We start from the raw sequence: 18,046 nt of genomic DNA, 5'->3' as shown, positions 1-18,046 counted from the left end.
GAGCCTCCTGGCCCCCTGCTTAGGAGCTGGACCTGATCCAGGACAGGGAGCCTGCCTTAGCCCTACTGTGCCACTGACCGGGAGCCACCCAAGGTAAGCACGTGCCCCAACCCTGAGCCCCAACCCACTGCCCCAGCCCTGAGCCACCCCCCAGCCTGGAGCCCCCTCGTGTACCCCAAACCCGTCATCCCCAGTGCCACCCTAAAGCACACCCCCACAGCCAGAGCCCTCAGCCCTTCCCACACCCCAACTCCCTGGCCCAGCCCGGAGCCCAAACCTGCAGTTAGAGCCCTCATCCCCTCCCGCACTCTATCCCCCTGCCCCAGCCCAGTGAAAGTGAGTGAGGGTGGGGGAGAGTGAGCCACTGAGGGAGGGGGAAATGTAGTGAGTGGGGGGTGGGGCCTCAGGGAAGGGGAGGGGCTAGGGTGTTCAGTTTTGTGCAATTAGAAAGTTGGCAACCCTATTCTATACCCAAATACTAAACCTTTTAAAGCTCCATCTATAACTAAACTAATATTGGCTGTGGCTTGGAAGTGTTCATTTTGTTCCAGCTGATTACAGACAGACAAATGGAATTCTTTAGTCTGATTGCCTGGGTTTACTTAGGCCTTGTCTATACTATATAGTTAAGTCAATATAAGGCAGTGTACGTCGACCTGACTGTGGATGTGTACACACTACAATGCTCCTCCTGCCGATTTAATGCTCTGCTACATTGACATAATAAAACCACCTCAACGAGAGGCGTAGCGCTTATAGAGTAATTAGAGCAACGCAGTGTCAGTGTAGACACTGGGTTGCTTATGTCACTCTAAGTGGCCTCCAGGAAGTGTCGTACATTGCCCATCGTGACCACTCTGGTCACCAGTTCGAATTCCGCTGCCCTGCAGTCAGGTACACAGGCATGTGCCCTTCCTACTTTAAAGCCCTAGGAATTTTTGAAATTCCTCTTCCTGTTTGCTTGGCATGGAGCGCTCGTGTCACATCTGCCCAGCTGACCATGCCAGCTGTCTGCAGCAGACATGCTCCTGTCTGGAGTACACTGAAGTTATCGGATCTGCTGTGTCTGTGGGGAGAAGAGGCTGTGCAACCACAGCTCCGCTCAAGCCGCAGAAACTTTGATACCCATGGGGAGATTGCTTGTGGCATGGATGAGAAAGGGCACGATAGGGACACACAGCAGTGTTGTGCCAAGATCAAGGAGCTGAGACTGGCGTAGCAGAAGGCAAGGGAGGCCAATCATCACTCTGATGTGTTGTCAAAGACATGCCACTCCTACAAGGAGCTGCTTGTCATCCTTTGTGGCAACCCCACTTCCATGGCCAAGAGCCCCATAGATACTTTGGAGGGGACTGGAGACAATGGCCAGCAGAGTGAACCCCGAGGATGACGTGATGGATGAGGAAGTGGAGTTGGAGGAGGATAGGGGACATGCGACAGGGATATCCGGTGGCATGGCGAGCCAGGACCTCTTAACAACTCCGCAGGGGTCTAGCTAGTCCCAGCACTCTGGCTCTGGCACGCCTGATGCAGGAGTGGGGAGCTCCAGTAAGTACTCATTGTGCTTTGATACTGCAGGGAGACATGAGATAGAGCTGTGCTTTTTTAAATTAGGTTGGAAGAGGGATTGAAATAACCAAACACAGGCACCATTTGTATCTGTTTCTTGTTCCCCGTGCAGCCAGGCAGAGGGAGCCCTGCAGAAAAGTTTGCTGATGCACACCGGGATGTCCCAGGAATCCTCCTTAGAGATCTCTAGGAAACTTTCCTGGAGGTACTCCACAATCCTCTGCTGAAGGTTTCTTGGGAGGGATGCCTTGTTTCTTCCCCCGCTGTAGGAAACTTTGCTGTGCCAATCAGCAATTATTTCTGCAGGCAACAAAGCAGCACATAGGCGAGCAGTATACAGACCCGGTCTGTAGCCATACACAAGCAGAAGCTTCAAATTGCATCCTCACTTACCCTCATGAGCAAAATATCAGCTGCTATCACCTCTGTCTATGGAAAATGGTGCCAGTACTCAGAATAATGGCCCAAGGTGCTTGTAGTGATACCCCTGTGGAAACCCTCCCCCTCGTCCCAACTTGTCCCTTCCCCTCCCTGGGCTAAACTGACCATGGCTGGGGCTCCCACTATGCTGTGTGTCTGCCAAGGGGAAACGAGAAAGTGGTGTTTATAGCTTGTTTTAATCAAGGCTGTGAGTGCACTAACAATAGTGCCTCTGTCTATTGTTTCTTTAGCATCTACAGATATGCCCTTGATGGTCTCCTCCTGCACACCAGGTGAGCAGCTCCATCACATAAGGAGATGAAACAGGAGGAGTAAGGAAGACATGTTCCAGGAGGTGCCGCAATCCTCTGATGCTTCTGATTGCAAGCAGAGAGCATGGAGAGAGGCTATCAATGAGAAACTGCATATGGATAGCCAGGAGAGGAAGCAGGGGCAGGAGTAGATGATACAGTTGCTCCAGGACCAAACAGACATGCTAAGGTCCCTGACCGAACTGCAGACAGAACACATCCATGCTCGTCTCCCCTTGCAGCCCATACAGAATTGCCTTCCATATCCTCCCTACAATCCTCCCCGCACATTCCTCACGTGTTCCTGGGCCATCTCAGTACCTCATGCACTCCACCCCCAAGGGACGTGTATCACAATGACAGCTGGACATACACCCAACTGCGAGAGCCTCATTTGAATATGTGCTTTTCATTTTCATGTCCCTTGCAGAACATATCACTGCTGAATAAAAATGAACTTATAGAAAGATAAGAAATCTTTGTGTCCTACAAATGGTGATTGCTGCTGAAATTCATACACAGTGGCAATTAGTGCATCAGCATTGTAAAATTAACACACACACCAGAGTCATTACAAGGTTCGTACTACAGTGCAAGAAAACAATGCCTGGCTAAATGCATCACAGACAGACATATTACTTGGGTTCATTGTCAAAATGCTCCTTTAAAGCCTCCCTGATTCAAATAGCGCCCTGTTGAGCCCCTCTAACAGCCCTCATATCTGGCTGCTCAAAATCAGCAGCCAGACGGTCTACCTCAACTCTCAACTCCTGTGGAAACTTCTCCCCCTTAGTTTCATAAATGTTATGCAGAGCACAGCAGATTGCTATGACCGTGGGAATATTTTCCTCATTGAGGTCTAACCTGCCAAAAAGGCAGCGCCAGCGACCCTTTAATCAGCCAAAGGCTCATTCAACAGTCATTCTGCACCTACTGAGCCTGTCGTTGAAGCGCTCCTTGCTGCGGTCAAGGTTTCCAGTGTAAGGTTTCATAATCCATGGGAGCAAGGGGTTGGCCGGGTCTCCAAGGATCACTATTGGCATCTCCACATCCTCAATTGGAATCTTCTGGTCTGGAAAGAAAGTCCCTGCTTGAAGTTTTCTGTACAGGCCAGTGTTCCTGAAGATGTGTACATCATGCACCTTTCCTGACCACCCCACATTGAGGTCAGTGAAACAAACCAGGTGATCCACCAAAAAAAACTTACAAGACCATAGAAAAGTAGCCCTTTCTGTTGACAATCTGTCACAAGGTGGTCTGGGGCCAAAATGGGGATATGCATGTCATCTATTGCCCCACCACCGTTCGGGAATCCCATTGCTCCAAAGCCATTCACTATTTCCCATACATTTCCCAGAGTCACAGTCCTTTGTAGCAGGAGGCGATTAATGGCCCTGCACACTTGCATCACTACAACCCTCACGGTGGACTTCCCAACTCCAAACTGATTCGCGACTGATTGGTAGCAGTCTGGAGTTGCCAGCTTTCACACAGGGATACCAACTCGCTTCTCCACCGTTAGAGCAGCTGTCATTCTGGTGTCCTTGTGCTGGAGGGCAGGGACGAGCTCCACACACAGGAAAGTGGCTTTTCACACCTGAAATTTCTGAAGCCACTGCTTGTCATCCCATCCCATAATGATGCAATCCCACCACTCAGTGCTTGTTTCCTGCGCCCAGAACTGACAGTCCACTGTGTGCAGCTACTCCGTGAATGCCAGCAGCAATCTTGAATCGTTTCTTTCCATGGCATACAGCAGGGCAGACACCATGCAGTCATTTTCAGACTTGGAGCTCATGAAATACTGCAGGATCAGCTGCATAATGCTCATCACAATATTGGACAGCAGTGTAGGATCCGAGCTGTGAGACAGAAATGCTGGATGCGCAGTTTACAGGAGCTGTCGAAAAGCAGCGTGAAACATAGTCAGAAGCCCATGGAATGCTGGGACGGAGAAAACTGCATGATGGGATGGTGAGCCTGCTCCCATGAGTCACTGTGAACCCTTTCCAGAACACCCAGCGGCAGATGGTGGTGAGTTGCACAGTGGAATAGGTACCCACGGTGCTCTACCCTCTCTGTCAATGCAAGAGCACCAACTGTGGACGCGATCTACCATTATATGGAGCGTTGTGTGGACATGCAAAAGTGGTTTAATTACAGCAGTGGATCATCATTGACAGAACATAAGTTGACTTTGTAGTGTAGACATGGCCTTACTGTTTTCATTGTAAGGTAGACAACACATTCCAAATAGTTATTTAAGCATGAAAGAGTAGATTTTTCAGATGGGCAAAAGCTAAAATATTCAAAAACCAGCTGTAAGTTTCCAGGGAGAACAGATTTACTTAAATAATAATAATGCAGAAACAAACAGAAAAAAAATACAGCTATTTTGACATATTTGTTGGCTAGAATCATACTGATCACCACCAATCACTTAAATAATACCCTAGATGTCCAATTAGCTAACGATCATTGCACCCTATGCCCATATCTTCCTATGTAATCACTTCATAATAAGTCCTCAATCACTTTTAGCCCATTTTAGGAGCTTTTCAATTTAGGAAGTAATGGTTGTCAATAGATAATAGCTCACAGGAGAGCACCAACTCAAGTCCTATTAAATCCAGAGGGTTACAGAGTTTTGCTGTTTACAGACATTACTGTTATTCACCATCATTATTCTCTGGCCATGTTGGTGATCAAAACAAATGCTAATTTTTGGGAGCAAATATATTCATTGAAGAGATTAAGCTTTTCATTTCTAGGAAGACTACTGCTCTCACTCACCCAGTGGTTAAAAAGTATAGTTCTCATGTCTGCAGCCATCAGGTACATACTGAATTACAAAATAATCACGTATATGGCCATTCTTCAGGACTTGTAGTCTTTTGGGAGTAAAATCATGTTTTATTCTATAATTAGGTTGAGATTTTCAAAGATGAGCAGGGGATTTAGGCACACAGTGCCCATATAAATGAATGGGAGTTGAATGGCTAAATCCCCCTAGTGGCTCTGAAAACCTCTAACTTAAGCTGCTACCATCATATGCGGTATTTTCAATGCACCTACCTGGTTTAGATTAAATTACTCTTCATAGAAATTATACATTTTAACCTGCTCATTTAGTTCAAATCTCAATCAGCAGAGTTCAAATTTCTTTCCAGAACCGTCATCTTCTGTGCAAAATTACCATTGAGTTTCAAGATTAGTGTAGGAGTCTAAATAATCAACAGTTGCTGCTGAATATCTAAATGTAAAAGGTACTTCTAGGGTCCGAGGGAAGGGCATTTCAGTGGTTACATGCTATAAAGGCAAAAATAGTGTCATGGGCAAAAATACTGGCAAAACTTGCTGTACACCTACATACCCATAGAACCAAAAGCCTTTTCCCTTTCAAGATGATAGGATGTTAGAAGCTCAGTCAAATATAGTGAATGAGAGCCAATCTCTGTTTAGAGCTTTAAAAACATTCCATCCAAAACTTTAAGCTGTATATGTATTCCAACACACAACCAGTGCAGAAAATTAAGCAACACCTAAATCCCGTCGTGGATCTGGGACACAGTCACTATAGCTTGCTTTATAATTGCAGAGTCAGAGAGAGAAAGATGACTCCATTCTGGGTATATTCAGATGAGAAATGTTGCTTCGCTTGGAGGAGAGCATAAACAACTCAGTGAATTATAGATTTCCTTGCATGAACCAACAACAGTGAAGAAAACAAATGCAAACGGTGGGACTTTGCAATTGAATCTCAAGTGTTGGCAACCAAGCAAATGATATTTTTGGCCTCGTAACTCAATCATTAAATCAGACAGTAAAAGGGACCTATGGAAGAGTAAGACCCCCTTACCGAGCGCCTGTGTAACAGCAAAAGGAGACCAGTAGGAGGTGAGAATTACACTGGCAGTCAAAGTAGCATATAAATAATCATAGTTAACCATAGTAGACTTTCTACAAACTCAAATACAGATACATTTTACAACATAAAATATGCTGCGATAACATCTAAAACTGTACATCTGTATCTCTACTTGATACCAGAGCTTTCACACCACCTCTCTAACAGCTCTCCTCAATCCTAACCCCCATCCCGCAGACTTTTCCTTTGCTCCATCACCTGTCTCCAATTCTGAGGTGTCCCTCTTATGCTCAACTTCCAACCCATTGTCCCATCCCCAAGACCCCATCATTTCCCCATTCCTAGCTCATCCTTCCCTCATCCTCAGTCATTTTCTCTTTATTTGCTCCTTCCCTTCCGTTTTCAAGAATGATCTGGTTACCTCTCCTTAAAAATGCTGTATATTCCCATTACCCCAGTTTTCTCTTGGATCCCACCCCCCCATCGTCTTTCTAATTTCTCCACTCTACTGAAACTGCTCTTACTAAATAAAGCCTCCAAAGACCAAGTTTAAAAGGCTCTTCTCTGTTCTTAAACTGCAAAATATAAGGTCAAAGCACTTTCCTCTGGTCTAATTTTTCTACTGATGTTCTGTGGTGTCATTACTAATTTGATCATATTGGAATGATTGATTAATAGGCTGGCACAGCACGTTTCACACTGTCTTTTTGGTCTTTAAGCAAAAATTGACTATTCTTTTCCAGTGGAATGTGCCTCTACAATTTACTTACAAGATGATCCTCTCTGCTTTGCTATTAAAACCAGAAATGAAAAAAATTAAAAAGTTAATAATTCAGAAGAGGAATTTTCTTATGTTCTTACCTGGGGCATCTGTCCTAAATAGTGGAGGGTGAGTTTCTTTGGCTCTAGGTAGAGAATTTCTCCAAGCTCCTGGTAAGGTTTCCAGCTGGGTGTCCAATACCCATGCTGAGTGAGTTGCTTGTGTCTCCTGTGGTAGTTCTCCCAAAACATTTGCTCCCTTGTGGATTCCCAGCAGTTATAAACGGTGCTACTTCTAGCTTGGACCTTTGCACCTTTCTGTGTGGGGATGGGCAATGGTCTTATGAGCACAAAATAACGAGGGTCCAAAGTCTTAGTGTTCCCAGGCATCCTGATCTTGCTATTCATCAACCTGCTGGCTAATTATACTGGTCCCTGGGTGGAACCCCGGTGCTTCTACTGCTGCTATTGGTGATCTTGATCCCCCTCCTTTCACCTCCAAGCAACCCCTGCCACAGAACGCAGCCCTTAAGACCAACGGTCACCTGCTGCATGGACCCCAGAGATGATCTTCCTGTTAATTTACAAAAGTAACTTATCAAAAGTATCTGCCACAAAATAACCTGAGCTATAAAGCCAATCCACTCTGCAGTATCCTCGGCTAGTGGAAATAAATCGTTCATGAACAAACCCACAACTCTGCCCCACTAAACAACCAACAGGCCAGGGAACCCACAACACACAGGGCTGAACAGAGAGCTCTCTGGGATCCCTCTGAACAGCTTTAGTTATTCATTTCAAAAGACACAATAAAAGCCATCTCCTTGCCATTTGAATTCTAACAAGAGGACAATAGGTAGGGCCCCAGACCAGGCGATGCCCCCCTCCCCACCCCCACAGCACAGAGACCCCCGCCCTGAGCTCAGGAGCAGAGAGACACACAGTTCAGAGACACCCCCAGGGTCAAGGAGCTGATGCCCCCCTTTCACTGAGACCCCCCAATCCTCCCTTTGAGTCCAGGTGCTGAGCCCCCCCCCCCCCACCCCCCCCCCGGAGTCCAGGTGTTGAGCCCCCCCACTGACCCCCTCCCCCGAGTCCAGGTGCTGAGCCCCTCCCCACTGACCCCCCCGGGAAGTCCAGGTGCTAAGCCCCCCCTCAGCGACCCCCCCCCGAGTCCAGGTGCTATGGCCCCTCCACTGAGCCGCCCCCCCGAGCGTGTCCCGGAAGCAGCGCGTCTCGCCCCAGCCCACCCGCCCGAGACGGCGTCCCCTGTTGCCCCTGACGACGCGTCACAGGCCTCGGCCGCCTCCCCTTGGGTCCCTGTTCCGCGGCGGGCGGGGCAGAGCTGCTGACGTCACCCGCCAGGAGACTGGACTGTGCCAACGGCGCTTCTGTGCAGCGCTCCCCCCTCCCCCCAAGGGCCGGCGGGCAGAGCCGGGACCTGCCTGCCCCACTGGGGGGCGCTAGGGTGCGGGTGTGAAGTGGTGCCTGGTAAAGCGCTTGGGACTCAGGGCTGCTGGTTGGCATCTCTCACTCCTCTGCGCTGACACCCTGGCTAGGGCGGCCCTCCAGTGCCAATCCCCGGCCCCACAGCCTGTGGGGTCTGGCTTCACACACAGCAGGGGCGGGTACAGAGCCCCTTCGCCTGTAGGGCGCACACAGGGGTGGTCGCAAGGCCCTGGCTGGTGTTAGCTGGGAGGATTGCTACCATAGGTGCTGCTGCACCCCCAGCTTGAAGTGGTTTCCAGGGGGGTTACAGCTCAGTTCAATGGCTTGCAGCATTCAGCACCCCTCATTGCTACCCACCCCAACATTTCCCTGCCTTATCTATGTGAGACTGGGCAGTCATGTTCTGCACGCGCAGCAGACTGAAGCTGGAACATCAACAGATTCAGAACTGGTTGGGGGTGGTGGGGACCAGCAAAAACCATAACAACTGCATTAAGGCATTTCAATATGTACTAGTGTGTCTACACACCAGCATCACTCATGCTGGTGGGTAACTGAACCGATTCCGTGTGCAGGGGGAACGCAAATTTGTATTACCCATGATTTTGGCCCCCGGTTGTAAATATCATGAAATTACATTATGATTAATAGGTTGAAAATGTTAGATGAAAGATATAGAGAAGTGCAAATTCCTTTGGAGATATTCACATTCACAATACTCCATGTGGAGGTTTTTATTCGCTCTTCCCATCTGTAAAATGGGAAGAGTGAAGTATAGAGATGAGAGGTTCCTTGGTCAAAGAAATACCAGACATGCTCCTGCTTTATTGGAGACAATGGCAAACCTAGTGCAGGACTGGACCCATAGCCTGTTAGCTGCATAGAATTAGAAATCAAGTCTCCTGCCTCCCATGGGAAGCTCTAGGCACTAGCCAACATCTCAAACAAACAAACAAACAAACCCACCAACCAACCAAACAACACACAAACACAACATTTCAGTTGCTTCACTTGGTCAGTGAGCTTATTCAGCACAACTTTTCAAACTTCACGCAAATCTTGGCAAACAAAGCCCTAACTGCTGGAAAATGAGAATTCAATATGAGTTTAATACTATATCTTTTCTGGCCTACAATACATACAATAGCAGCAGAAAATAGCATATTATTTATAGTACACAGTTTCCAGCGAATAAATGTTTGTATCTTGTTAAAAACTCTCCCAACCTTTTGAATTCTATAAAACTTGGAGGGTATTATTTACAAATACATGTTCTGTTTCCTAAAAAGAGATGCTTAAATGTGGGGGGAAGCCCACAGTACTCCCCTCCCATTTTATTTAAAGTAAAAGAAAATACTTTGCTAGAAATAAGATTGAAAAATAGTTATGTATCCTAGCTGCCCACAGTCCAAGGTGGCAATGCTTTCATGGCAATGCTGTAAAATAATTTACCCAACCCTCCTACCTGGACAAGTGGTTCTCAACCAGGGGTACATGTACTCCTGAGGGTATGCAGAGGTCTTCCGGGGGTACATCAACTCATCTAGATATTTGCTTAGTTTTACAAAAGGCTACAGAAAAAGCACTAGCGAAGTCAGTACAAAACTAAAATTTCATATAGACAATGACTTGTTTATACTGCTCTACATACTATACACTGAAATGTAAGTACAGTATTTATATTCCAATTGATTTTATAATTGTATGGCAAAAATGAAAAGTAAGCAAATTTTCAGTAATAATGTGCTGTAACACTTCTGTAGTTTTAGGTCTGATTTTGTAAGCAAGTAGTTTTGAAAGTGAGGTGAAACTTAGGTTACATAAGAGAAATCGGACTCCTGGAAGATTGAGAGGACTAAACCTACTAGCCAGAACTAGATACCAAAGATTAACTCTTCCCGCTCCCTCAATCAGGGCTTTGTCCAAATCATACTGCTCCTTCTTATGCACCATTTCCAAGACCTTGCCTTTTCTATCTGTGTGCAGAGCAAGGTAGGGATCCCCCCCCCCCCATCATAATTTGTCCACAGGCAGTTAAGACTTCACATTCGGTGATCTGTCAAGAAAAAAAAAAAAGTTTGGCCGACTTTTCCAGCTGTGGTCTCAGTCTCCCAAGGACATGAAAGTAAAAACTGTTATTGTAGGAAGTGTCTAAAGGCATTTCCTAGCCTTCTGTTTGGTCTGTTCTGGATGATTGCACCTCATTTCTGGTTTCTCATTTTAATTTTCTTGGGTTTTAATGTGGCCGACTCTCATGTGCTCATATATTTAGTTTTGTCCTCACTCAAATATAAATTAAAATGCTACCGCCACCAGCACTCTGAGATGGCGAGTCAGAGCGGAGACTAAGCACCAATAGCAGTAGGAATCTGACCTGATATGTTGTGTGTGCATGCATAGATTTCTAATGAATAATGCTTCAAGATCTATTTTTACCGATTTTCAGCCTTTTTGTTAACATCCCTAATATAGACTCAGATTTAAGGCCAGAAGGGACCATCAGGATCTAGTCTGACCTCTGGCATATCGCACTCCACCAAACCTCACCAACCCACTCCTGTAATAGACCCCTAATCTCTGGCTGAGTTACTGAAGTCCTTTACATCATGATTTAAAGATTTCCAATCATAGCAAATCCGCCATTTACTCTAATTCAAACCAGCAAGTGACCCATGCTCCATAGGAAGGCAAAAACCCACCAGGATCTCTGCCAATCTGACCTGGGGAAAATTCCTTCCTGACACCAAATATGGCGATCAGTTAGACCCAGAGCATGTGGGCAAGACCCACCAGCCAGACACCAGGGAAAGAATTTACTGTAGTAACTCGGAGCCTTCGCCCTCTACTGTCCCATCTCCAGGCACTGGAGATATTTGCTACATGCAGTTGCAGAGGGGCCATGGGCCATTGTACGCAATCATACCATCCCCTCCCATAATCTATCAAGCGCAACCTGAACATAGTATTTATTTCATTTCAATGTCATTAGAAAATCCGCCCATCCAAAGCGCTTGAGCACATCTGATAGTATAGTGTACAAATCTTATCACTGAAATAACGAACTCCTCTTTTCCCTGCGATCCATTCAGAATGCACAGAAATTACCCCCTTAGCTCCCTTGCTCCAGCCTCTCTCTCCTCAAGCGATTGGATGAACAGATGAGTTTCTGGATATGCATCAAGTGCTTACAGGCTTGAATTGTACCTAAAAACAAACGGACAACACTGGTATAATGCACTCTTTGCGAGGTGTGTTATGGAGCAGTGGGTAGCCACAATCTGTACAAAGAGCCCTATGCCAAGCCCTGGGCGGGGTGCCTAAGGGCAGCCCCCAGCCTGTGTCCCTGACGCGCACCATCGAGGGCAGGTTGAGGGTCCAGGGCTCCCCACAGCAGCGCTTATGGCCCAGCTTTGGCTTCCAGCCTGGCTGGAAGTGAGGCCTCGCAGGGAAGAAAAGGAGCAGGGGCAAGGCCTTGTGGCAAGGAGGGGCTGAGGTGGGCCACTGGGAAGAGGCTGGCGCCACCCCAAGCCTCACTTGGGCAGGTGTGGGCTGGTACCACAGGGAATCTGGGACAAATTCTGTATTGGAGTCATTCAGCCTAGGACCGGGACTTGAACTCTGCATTTTGGAACAGTCCCACCCAATTCGGACTAGGTGGTCACCCTCGGTGGGTCTCTTAGTACATGAAAAGGAGGTGGCAATTCACAGGAAGCACTACAAGCACCCCTATAGCGAGTGCATGTTTGTTTGCTCTGTGTTAACAGCAAACAAACAAACAAACAAAGCATCTTTATCAGTGAAGTTGAAGCCTTTATCATTTAGCTGTTAGTGCTGCATCCAGTCTTTACCACCCAAGCTCTCTCACCCTCATGCCTCCTCCTTTCCACCTCCACCATCACAGAATCGCCTGCTCTTCTTTCTTTCACTCCCCCCCCCCCCCGACTTCCCCTCGCATGCTACAGGCTGACCCCAGGTGTGAAGAAGGGACCCAGGCCCTTTAAAGTATTACACGCAACTTTCTGCACTAGCAGCCTCTTTCTTACCAGGCAAAAGGTATTGATTTCAGTGGGAGATTCCCTGCGTTAAAAGGGACAACAGCTTCAGGCCCTATGTTAGGAAGGATCAGGTAGTCTTCTTTCTCCACCTTGTATATACCACTTCTTGCTGAGTTTGTCCCTCAACACTCCCTCTGCCTTGAAAGTTGGCTGGAAAATTCCCTCTGGAGGGGCAGACAATGAACAACAATTGAATCAGCTCCAAGATGCTCAAGCCCCTTGCCCAGCATTGAGTGCGGCTCAGTTTAGCCTATTTATATGGAAATGCCCATGTTTTCTCGAAGGCAGCGCTGTATATATTATTCAGAAACAAAAAATGGGTTTGCAGTTTTACATTTTTGGAGACAAAGTGTGCACAGACATTTTTATTCTGTGGCACGTGAGGAATCAGGAGTAGAGCTTTACAATTTGGTCAGCACCTGTTCTACAGGCATCAGATTCTTTTACTACCCGTTTTTATACGATCTCAGATACATTTCTCTGCTGCTCTATTCATTGTCCAGTCTCATTTTCAGGGGTTATTCTGAGAAAGACAGGGATGACTGTATATTTTTGAAGGTTTTCTGTCTGTAATTTCTCCATCCAATATACAATTTTGGTGGCAATTTAACAGCTCTTACAAATTACATTCTTATCATTTCTTGGTTGTCAGAGTAGAAGTCATCTCTTTTTACCACAATGTTTTCAGTTTCTTATTGCCACTGTATTTAAGAAAAAACTTCATTTTTTCTTTTTTGTCCTTCGCCTCTATTTCTTATTCCTCAAGGGCAGTGTCAGAAATTCAAAGCTGGTTCCTGGCTATCAGATGATCCAGTATTTTCTCATCTTTCGGCAGTTTTGTAGAAACTCGCTCTTCCTTCAGTTCCTTCCATCTAAATGGCACCTCTTAATAAATTACCCTTTGTCTTTCAAGCAAACATCTTGAAATGTGACATTTTGAATGTATAATAGTTGCATTCCAGTGTATACCATTATCGGGCATCAAGCACAAGGCCAATAGAAAATCACTGGTGCAGAAAATAAAAAGATTTGCATATTTGTGCTCTTGCCCTCCCGTCCAAAACAATTGTGCTCTGTTCTGTATTTTCAAAAAGTTTGATTTTAATATGGGAGGAGTTCTGTCAAGAAATAGCAAAAGCTCCCCTCCCCCCACCTCATTTTAGTTATTGGGCCGATTTTCCTACCTAAAGGGTAGAAGCAATAGCTTCTGCAGAGGTATGTGCCTCCTTCTCAATCTGAATGGAGCATTATCTTCAATGTGTGTCATTTCAAGTCATAGTGCAGGGATGGTAGAAGCTGGCCCAATCAGTAAGCCTAATCCAGCAGCAAAGAGGGAGTATTTCTCTTCGGGCATTTCAGTCAAATGTGTATTACCCCACAAATTGGGGAGGAGGGAGTGAGAATGGATTAACGGACACCTCCACATCCCCTGCAGCCCTACAGGTCTATGACAATTGGTTGAACACAAAACGCTCTGTGAATATCTGAATTTTAAAACAAATCTGGTTCCACTATGTTCATTCCCATTCCCTATTTAATTTCCTCAGAAAGAGTTTATGGCAGAAATGGCAGAGACCCAGGACACGTGCAACGCATGTTGAAGAATAACTGTAGAAAATAAACTATGCTCACTTGCAATTGTGCATATTCACACAAGAAATCTAATGCTACATTACAATCCCCAGGACCCCATCCAAAGGGTAGTGATGTCAAGGCAAAGACTTCTTTTGACTCCAATAAGCTCTGAACCAGATCCCTAAGCAGGCAACAAAAATGTAGTGTGAATTATGGGCCTGAACCTCATTCACACAAAGGCCCGTTTGAATCACTTGGGTAGTGTAAAGGCCCCTTAAAGCGGGAATAAGTTCTATTTATATCCACTTTAAGCACAATGGCATGACTAGAGTAGTGTAAAGTGGTTGCAGTATAAATAAGTAGTGAGAAGCCCTTGGAGTTTTTCCATTGACTTCAGAAGGGCCAGGATTTCACCCTATATGTCGAATTTGACTAGCTTGGATTTTGAATATGTAAGAACATTAACATACCGTGTGCACGTGAGCTACAGACCACGACTTTTTCCATAATTATTTGGTAAATAAGCAGTATTGCCAGTCTCAAGCATAAAAACACACACACACCATGGAGTCAGCCCCCCAAAATCACAATTGCCTTGAAAATCTCAAGCAAGTGTTAAATGCCATGTTCTTTTTAGTTACCTTCTGGTTTCTGAAGCTTTAGGATACACTCGCTTCAAGCTTTTCACCCCAACCATGAGAGCTAAAAACTTATTTAATACACATACAACAGGGGGCCCCCCCGAAATGCAGGACAAATATGTGACAACCTGCCCCCAAGTCCTGGCCAGTGATGCACCAGGGCTCAGGCAGGCAGCCTACATGCTGTGGCCGGTGGCCCCACGTCACTCCCGGAAGCGACCGGCTGCTGGCATGTCTGGCGGGGGTGGGGAGAGTAAGGGGGAGGCTCCGCTGCCCCCCTCCTCACAAGGGGCAAGCAGAGACATGCCAGCAGCAGGGCTAAGGTGGCTCCCTGCCTGCTCTGCCTCCCTTCCTCCACGCTGCTTTGCTCCTGGAAGCAGCTGGCATGTCCCTGTTGCCCCCCCCGGGGGGGGGGTGTATCTCTGCATACTGCCCCCGCCCCAAGTGCTGACTCCACAGCTCCCATTGGCCGGGAACTGCGCCACCAGCCGGGGCTCAGGGGCAGGTTGTCACATATTTGTCCTGCATTTTGGGGCCCCCCTGTCATTGGGGGCCCCGTGCCACCACACTGTTTGTTTTATGGTAAATCTGCTCCTGTGTACAGGGGAAGCAGCACAAACCAATACACAAAGTGCTATCAAATGCACAAATGGGAAAAACAATAGAGGAAGTATTTCCCCCCCTTCATTAACTTCTTTCAGCTACTGTGATCCTTAATGCTGTTCGGAACTCGAGAGGGTGGGATTTGGATGCCCGCACCACTTAGGCAGCTTTGACACTCTCAACTAGGATGGACAAGACTTTTAGGCAGAAATGAGATTTTCAAGTTGATGGTGACCATTGAAAATTGTTTGGGGCTTAGAGACCTTCAGCCTGCCTCTCTGTTGCCTGAATCTTGGCTATTGGTTAACAAATGAGGGCACAGTAGGTGCAAATCACTAGGATTCTGATCTGGTAACGTTTTTCCAGATTACCACTTTGCATTGGTGTAAGTGAATGCACAAGATACAGGGCAATGAAAAACTAGGCCCTTTGGGTAAAATTTTCAAAAGCACTGAAGAGATTTATGAGCCAAAATCCCACTGACTTTCAATGAGATTTAAACACTTGAAAATGTTCCCCTTTCTTCTCATACTAGTCTAGAAAGTATCATGCACACCAGAAACACTAAAAAAATAGTAATAAAAGGACAAGACATCCATTTGGAATTTATCCTGAGAAGTGGACTTCACTGCATTGAAGCATCATCAGTAATTGCCTCTTGAACCATTCCATAATGAAGGGACCCGGGGGACAATCTCATGGAAAAAAGAGCAGCAAACTCATTTGATGTTAATCTTCCAGGTCAGGTTGCATCCCTGAGTCTGCAGAACGATCAGACGGGAAAATGAGAGGGAGTCTCTGACAGAGGTTCTGAGCCATATCTGGATCTGAAGAGGCCCACCAAGCCCAACACTGCAAGAAAAGCTGAAGTTAGAGGGGGACCAGAAGAAGTAAGGATTACTCCTCTATTCGGAGTGATGAGCCAGAAGGGTCTGTATCCAATTGTCAAATCATTTGTTCACTCTGGTTAAAGGAAAACACAGAGAACTGTAAATTAAGAAAAAGAGTAAATGGGGAACTTCAGTAAAGTACCGTACATCCCCTTCCTGTCCTCGGTCTCAAAGGGCATGTCTACACTTCAATCAGAGTGGGGACAGCAGCACACGTGGACATACCCCAGCTAGCTTTGATCTAGCTACAATAGCAGTGAAGTTGTGGCAGATGAGCTGCACAAGTCCACCCAGGTATGGAGTTGAGCAGCCGGCCTGTGCTGCCAGCCAGGCTATCCCAGCTTCATTGCGATTATTATTCGAGCTAGGTAGGTCAAAGCTAGGTGGGGTATGCCCACATGTGCTGCCATCACCACTTTGATTGTAGAGTAAACATACGGACAGTCCCCTCACCTCAGTCTCACTCCACACCTGCTCTCTCCCACTCTCCATTCCCTCGTCTTTGCCTTAGCTAGACCTCCAACCAACCCTCCCCCTACAAAAATTGTGGCACTAACATGACATTGGCCACCATCACATTGATCACTCTGCTTGTACATTCTGTCCCTTTCTCCTACCCTTTGGCTGGCTTATTTATTTAGATGGTAAGCTCTTTGGAGCCGGGATTGTTTACTGCTGTGTGTTTACACAGCACCTACCACAACGGAGCCTTGCTCCGTGTTGGTCCCTATGCATTACCATAAGACACTTGATAATACCTTCTACAAACAAGCATGGACTGAAGCTACCTCTCGACTGGCGCAATTGAAGCACAGTTTATAAACAAGACATCTAGATTTCTTTCAGAAAGGGAGGATTGAGGAGCCTTGTGAAAAAGATGGAATGGGGCTTGAAATAAACCAGACCTAAGCAAGTGCGTTGGACCAGATGGCTATTTCCTATTCCTAATGTGTTTTATGTTCTTGTTTACAGAAGAAACATGCCAGAAAATTGTTTTTAAAAACAAACCTACCTCTAATGATTTGGAATTCGGATGGAACATTGATTTTTGCAAAAATCACCATGTGATAATGATAATCATAGCTCATTATTGATATTCCTCGTTAACAGAGTCTCAAGGTGAGGTAGTGCTACAGTGGAATCTCATGCTGCCCTAAGGAAGGGTTTGGTATGGGAATAACAGCCTCAAGATTCATACTTTCTGGGATGGAGTGAACTGGGTTTATTACAGATTTGAGGGACGGGGAGGTACAAGCCATACTGCTGCCTATTGGCTTAGGAGCAAAAAGCTAGTGTCCTTAAAAGGGACATTTATAGGTAGGGCCGTACAAAATTCACAGTCCATTTTGGTCAATTTCACAGTCATAGAATTTTAAAACATAGTAAATTTCATAATTTTAGCTATTTAAATCTGAAATTTCATGGTGTTGTAATTGTAGGGGTCCTGACCCAAAAAGGAGTTGGGGGGGTCAGGGGTCGCCAGGTTATTGTAGGGGTGGTTGCAGTACTACTACCCTTACTTCTGTGCTGCTGCTGGCGGCAGCACTGCCTTCAGAGTTGGGCAGCTGTAGAGCAGCAGCTGCTGCCTGCAGAGCTGGGCCTTCGGTCAGCAGCCGTCACGCTCCAGCCGCCCAGCTCTGAAGGCAGCAGCACAGAAGAAAGGGTGGCATGGTATGGTATGGCCATCCTTACTTCTGCACTGCTGCTGGCGGGGCGCTGCCTTCACAGCTGGGCACCCGGCCAACAATCGCTGCTCTCCGGCCACCGAACTCTGAAGGCAGTGCAGAAGAAAGGGTGGCAATACTGCAACCCCCCCCTAAAATAACCTTGTGACCCCCCTGCAACTCCCTTTTGGGACCCCCAATTTGAGAAATGCTGGTCTCCCCCACGAAATCTGTATAGTATA

At 46.5% G+C, this 18,046-nt stretch overlaps 1 protein-coding gene across 1 annotated transcript in view; it reads right to left on the bottom strand.

Moving 5' to 3' along the window:
* CCDC60 (coiled-coil domain containing 60) overlaps window positions 1-7,335 on the bottom strand; it is a 112,824-nt gene extending 105,489 nt beyond the window's left edge. The window contains exon 1 of the mRNA XM_024197397.2: window positions 7,030-7,335. Coding sequence (XP_024053165.2) covers window positions 7,030-7,335 — 306 coding nt within the window. The remainder of the gene's footprint in view (window positions 1-7,029) is intronic.
* Window positions 7,336-18,046: the final 10,711 nt, after the last annotated feature.

The sequence above is a fragment of the Terrapene carolina genome, unplaced genomic scaffold (genome assembly GCF_002925995.2).
Source record: "Terrapene carolina triunguis isolate 2854851 unplaced genomic scaffold, T_m_triunguis-2.0 Scaffold951, whole genome shotgun sequence".
Lineage (NCBI taxonomy): Eukaryota > Metazoa > Chordata > Testudines > Emydidae > Terrapene > Terrapene triunguis.
This window is presented reverse-complemented; position numbering and strand designations above follow the sequence as displayed.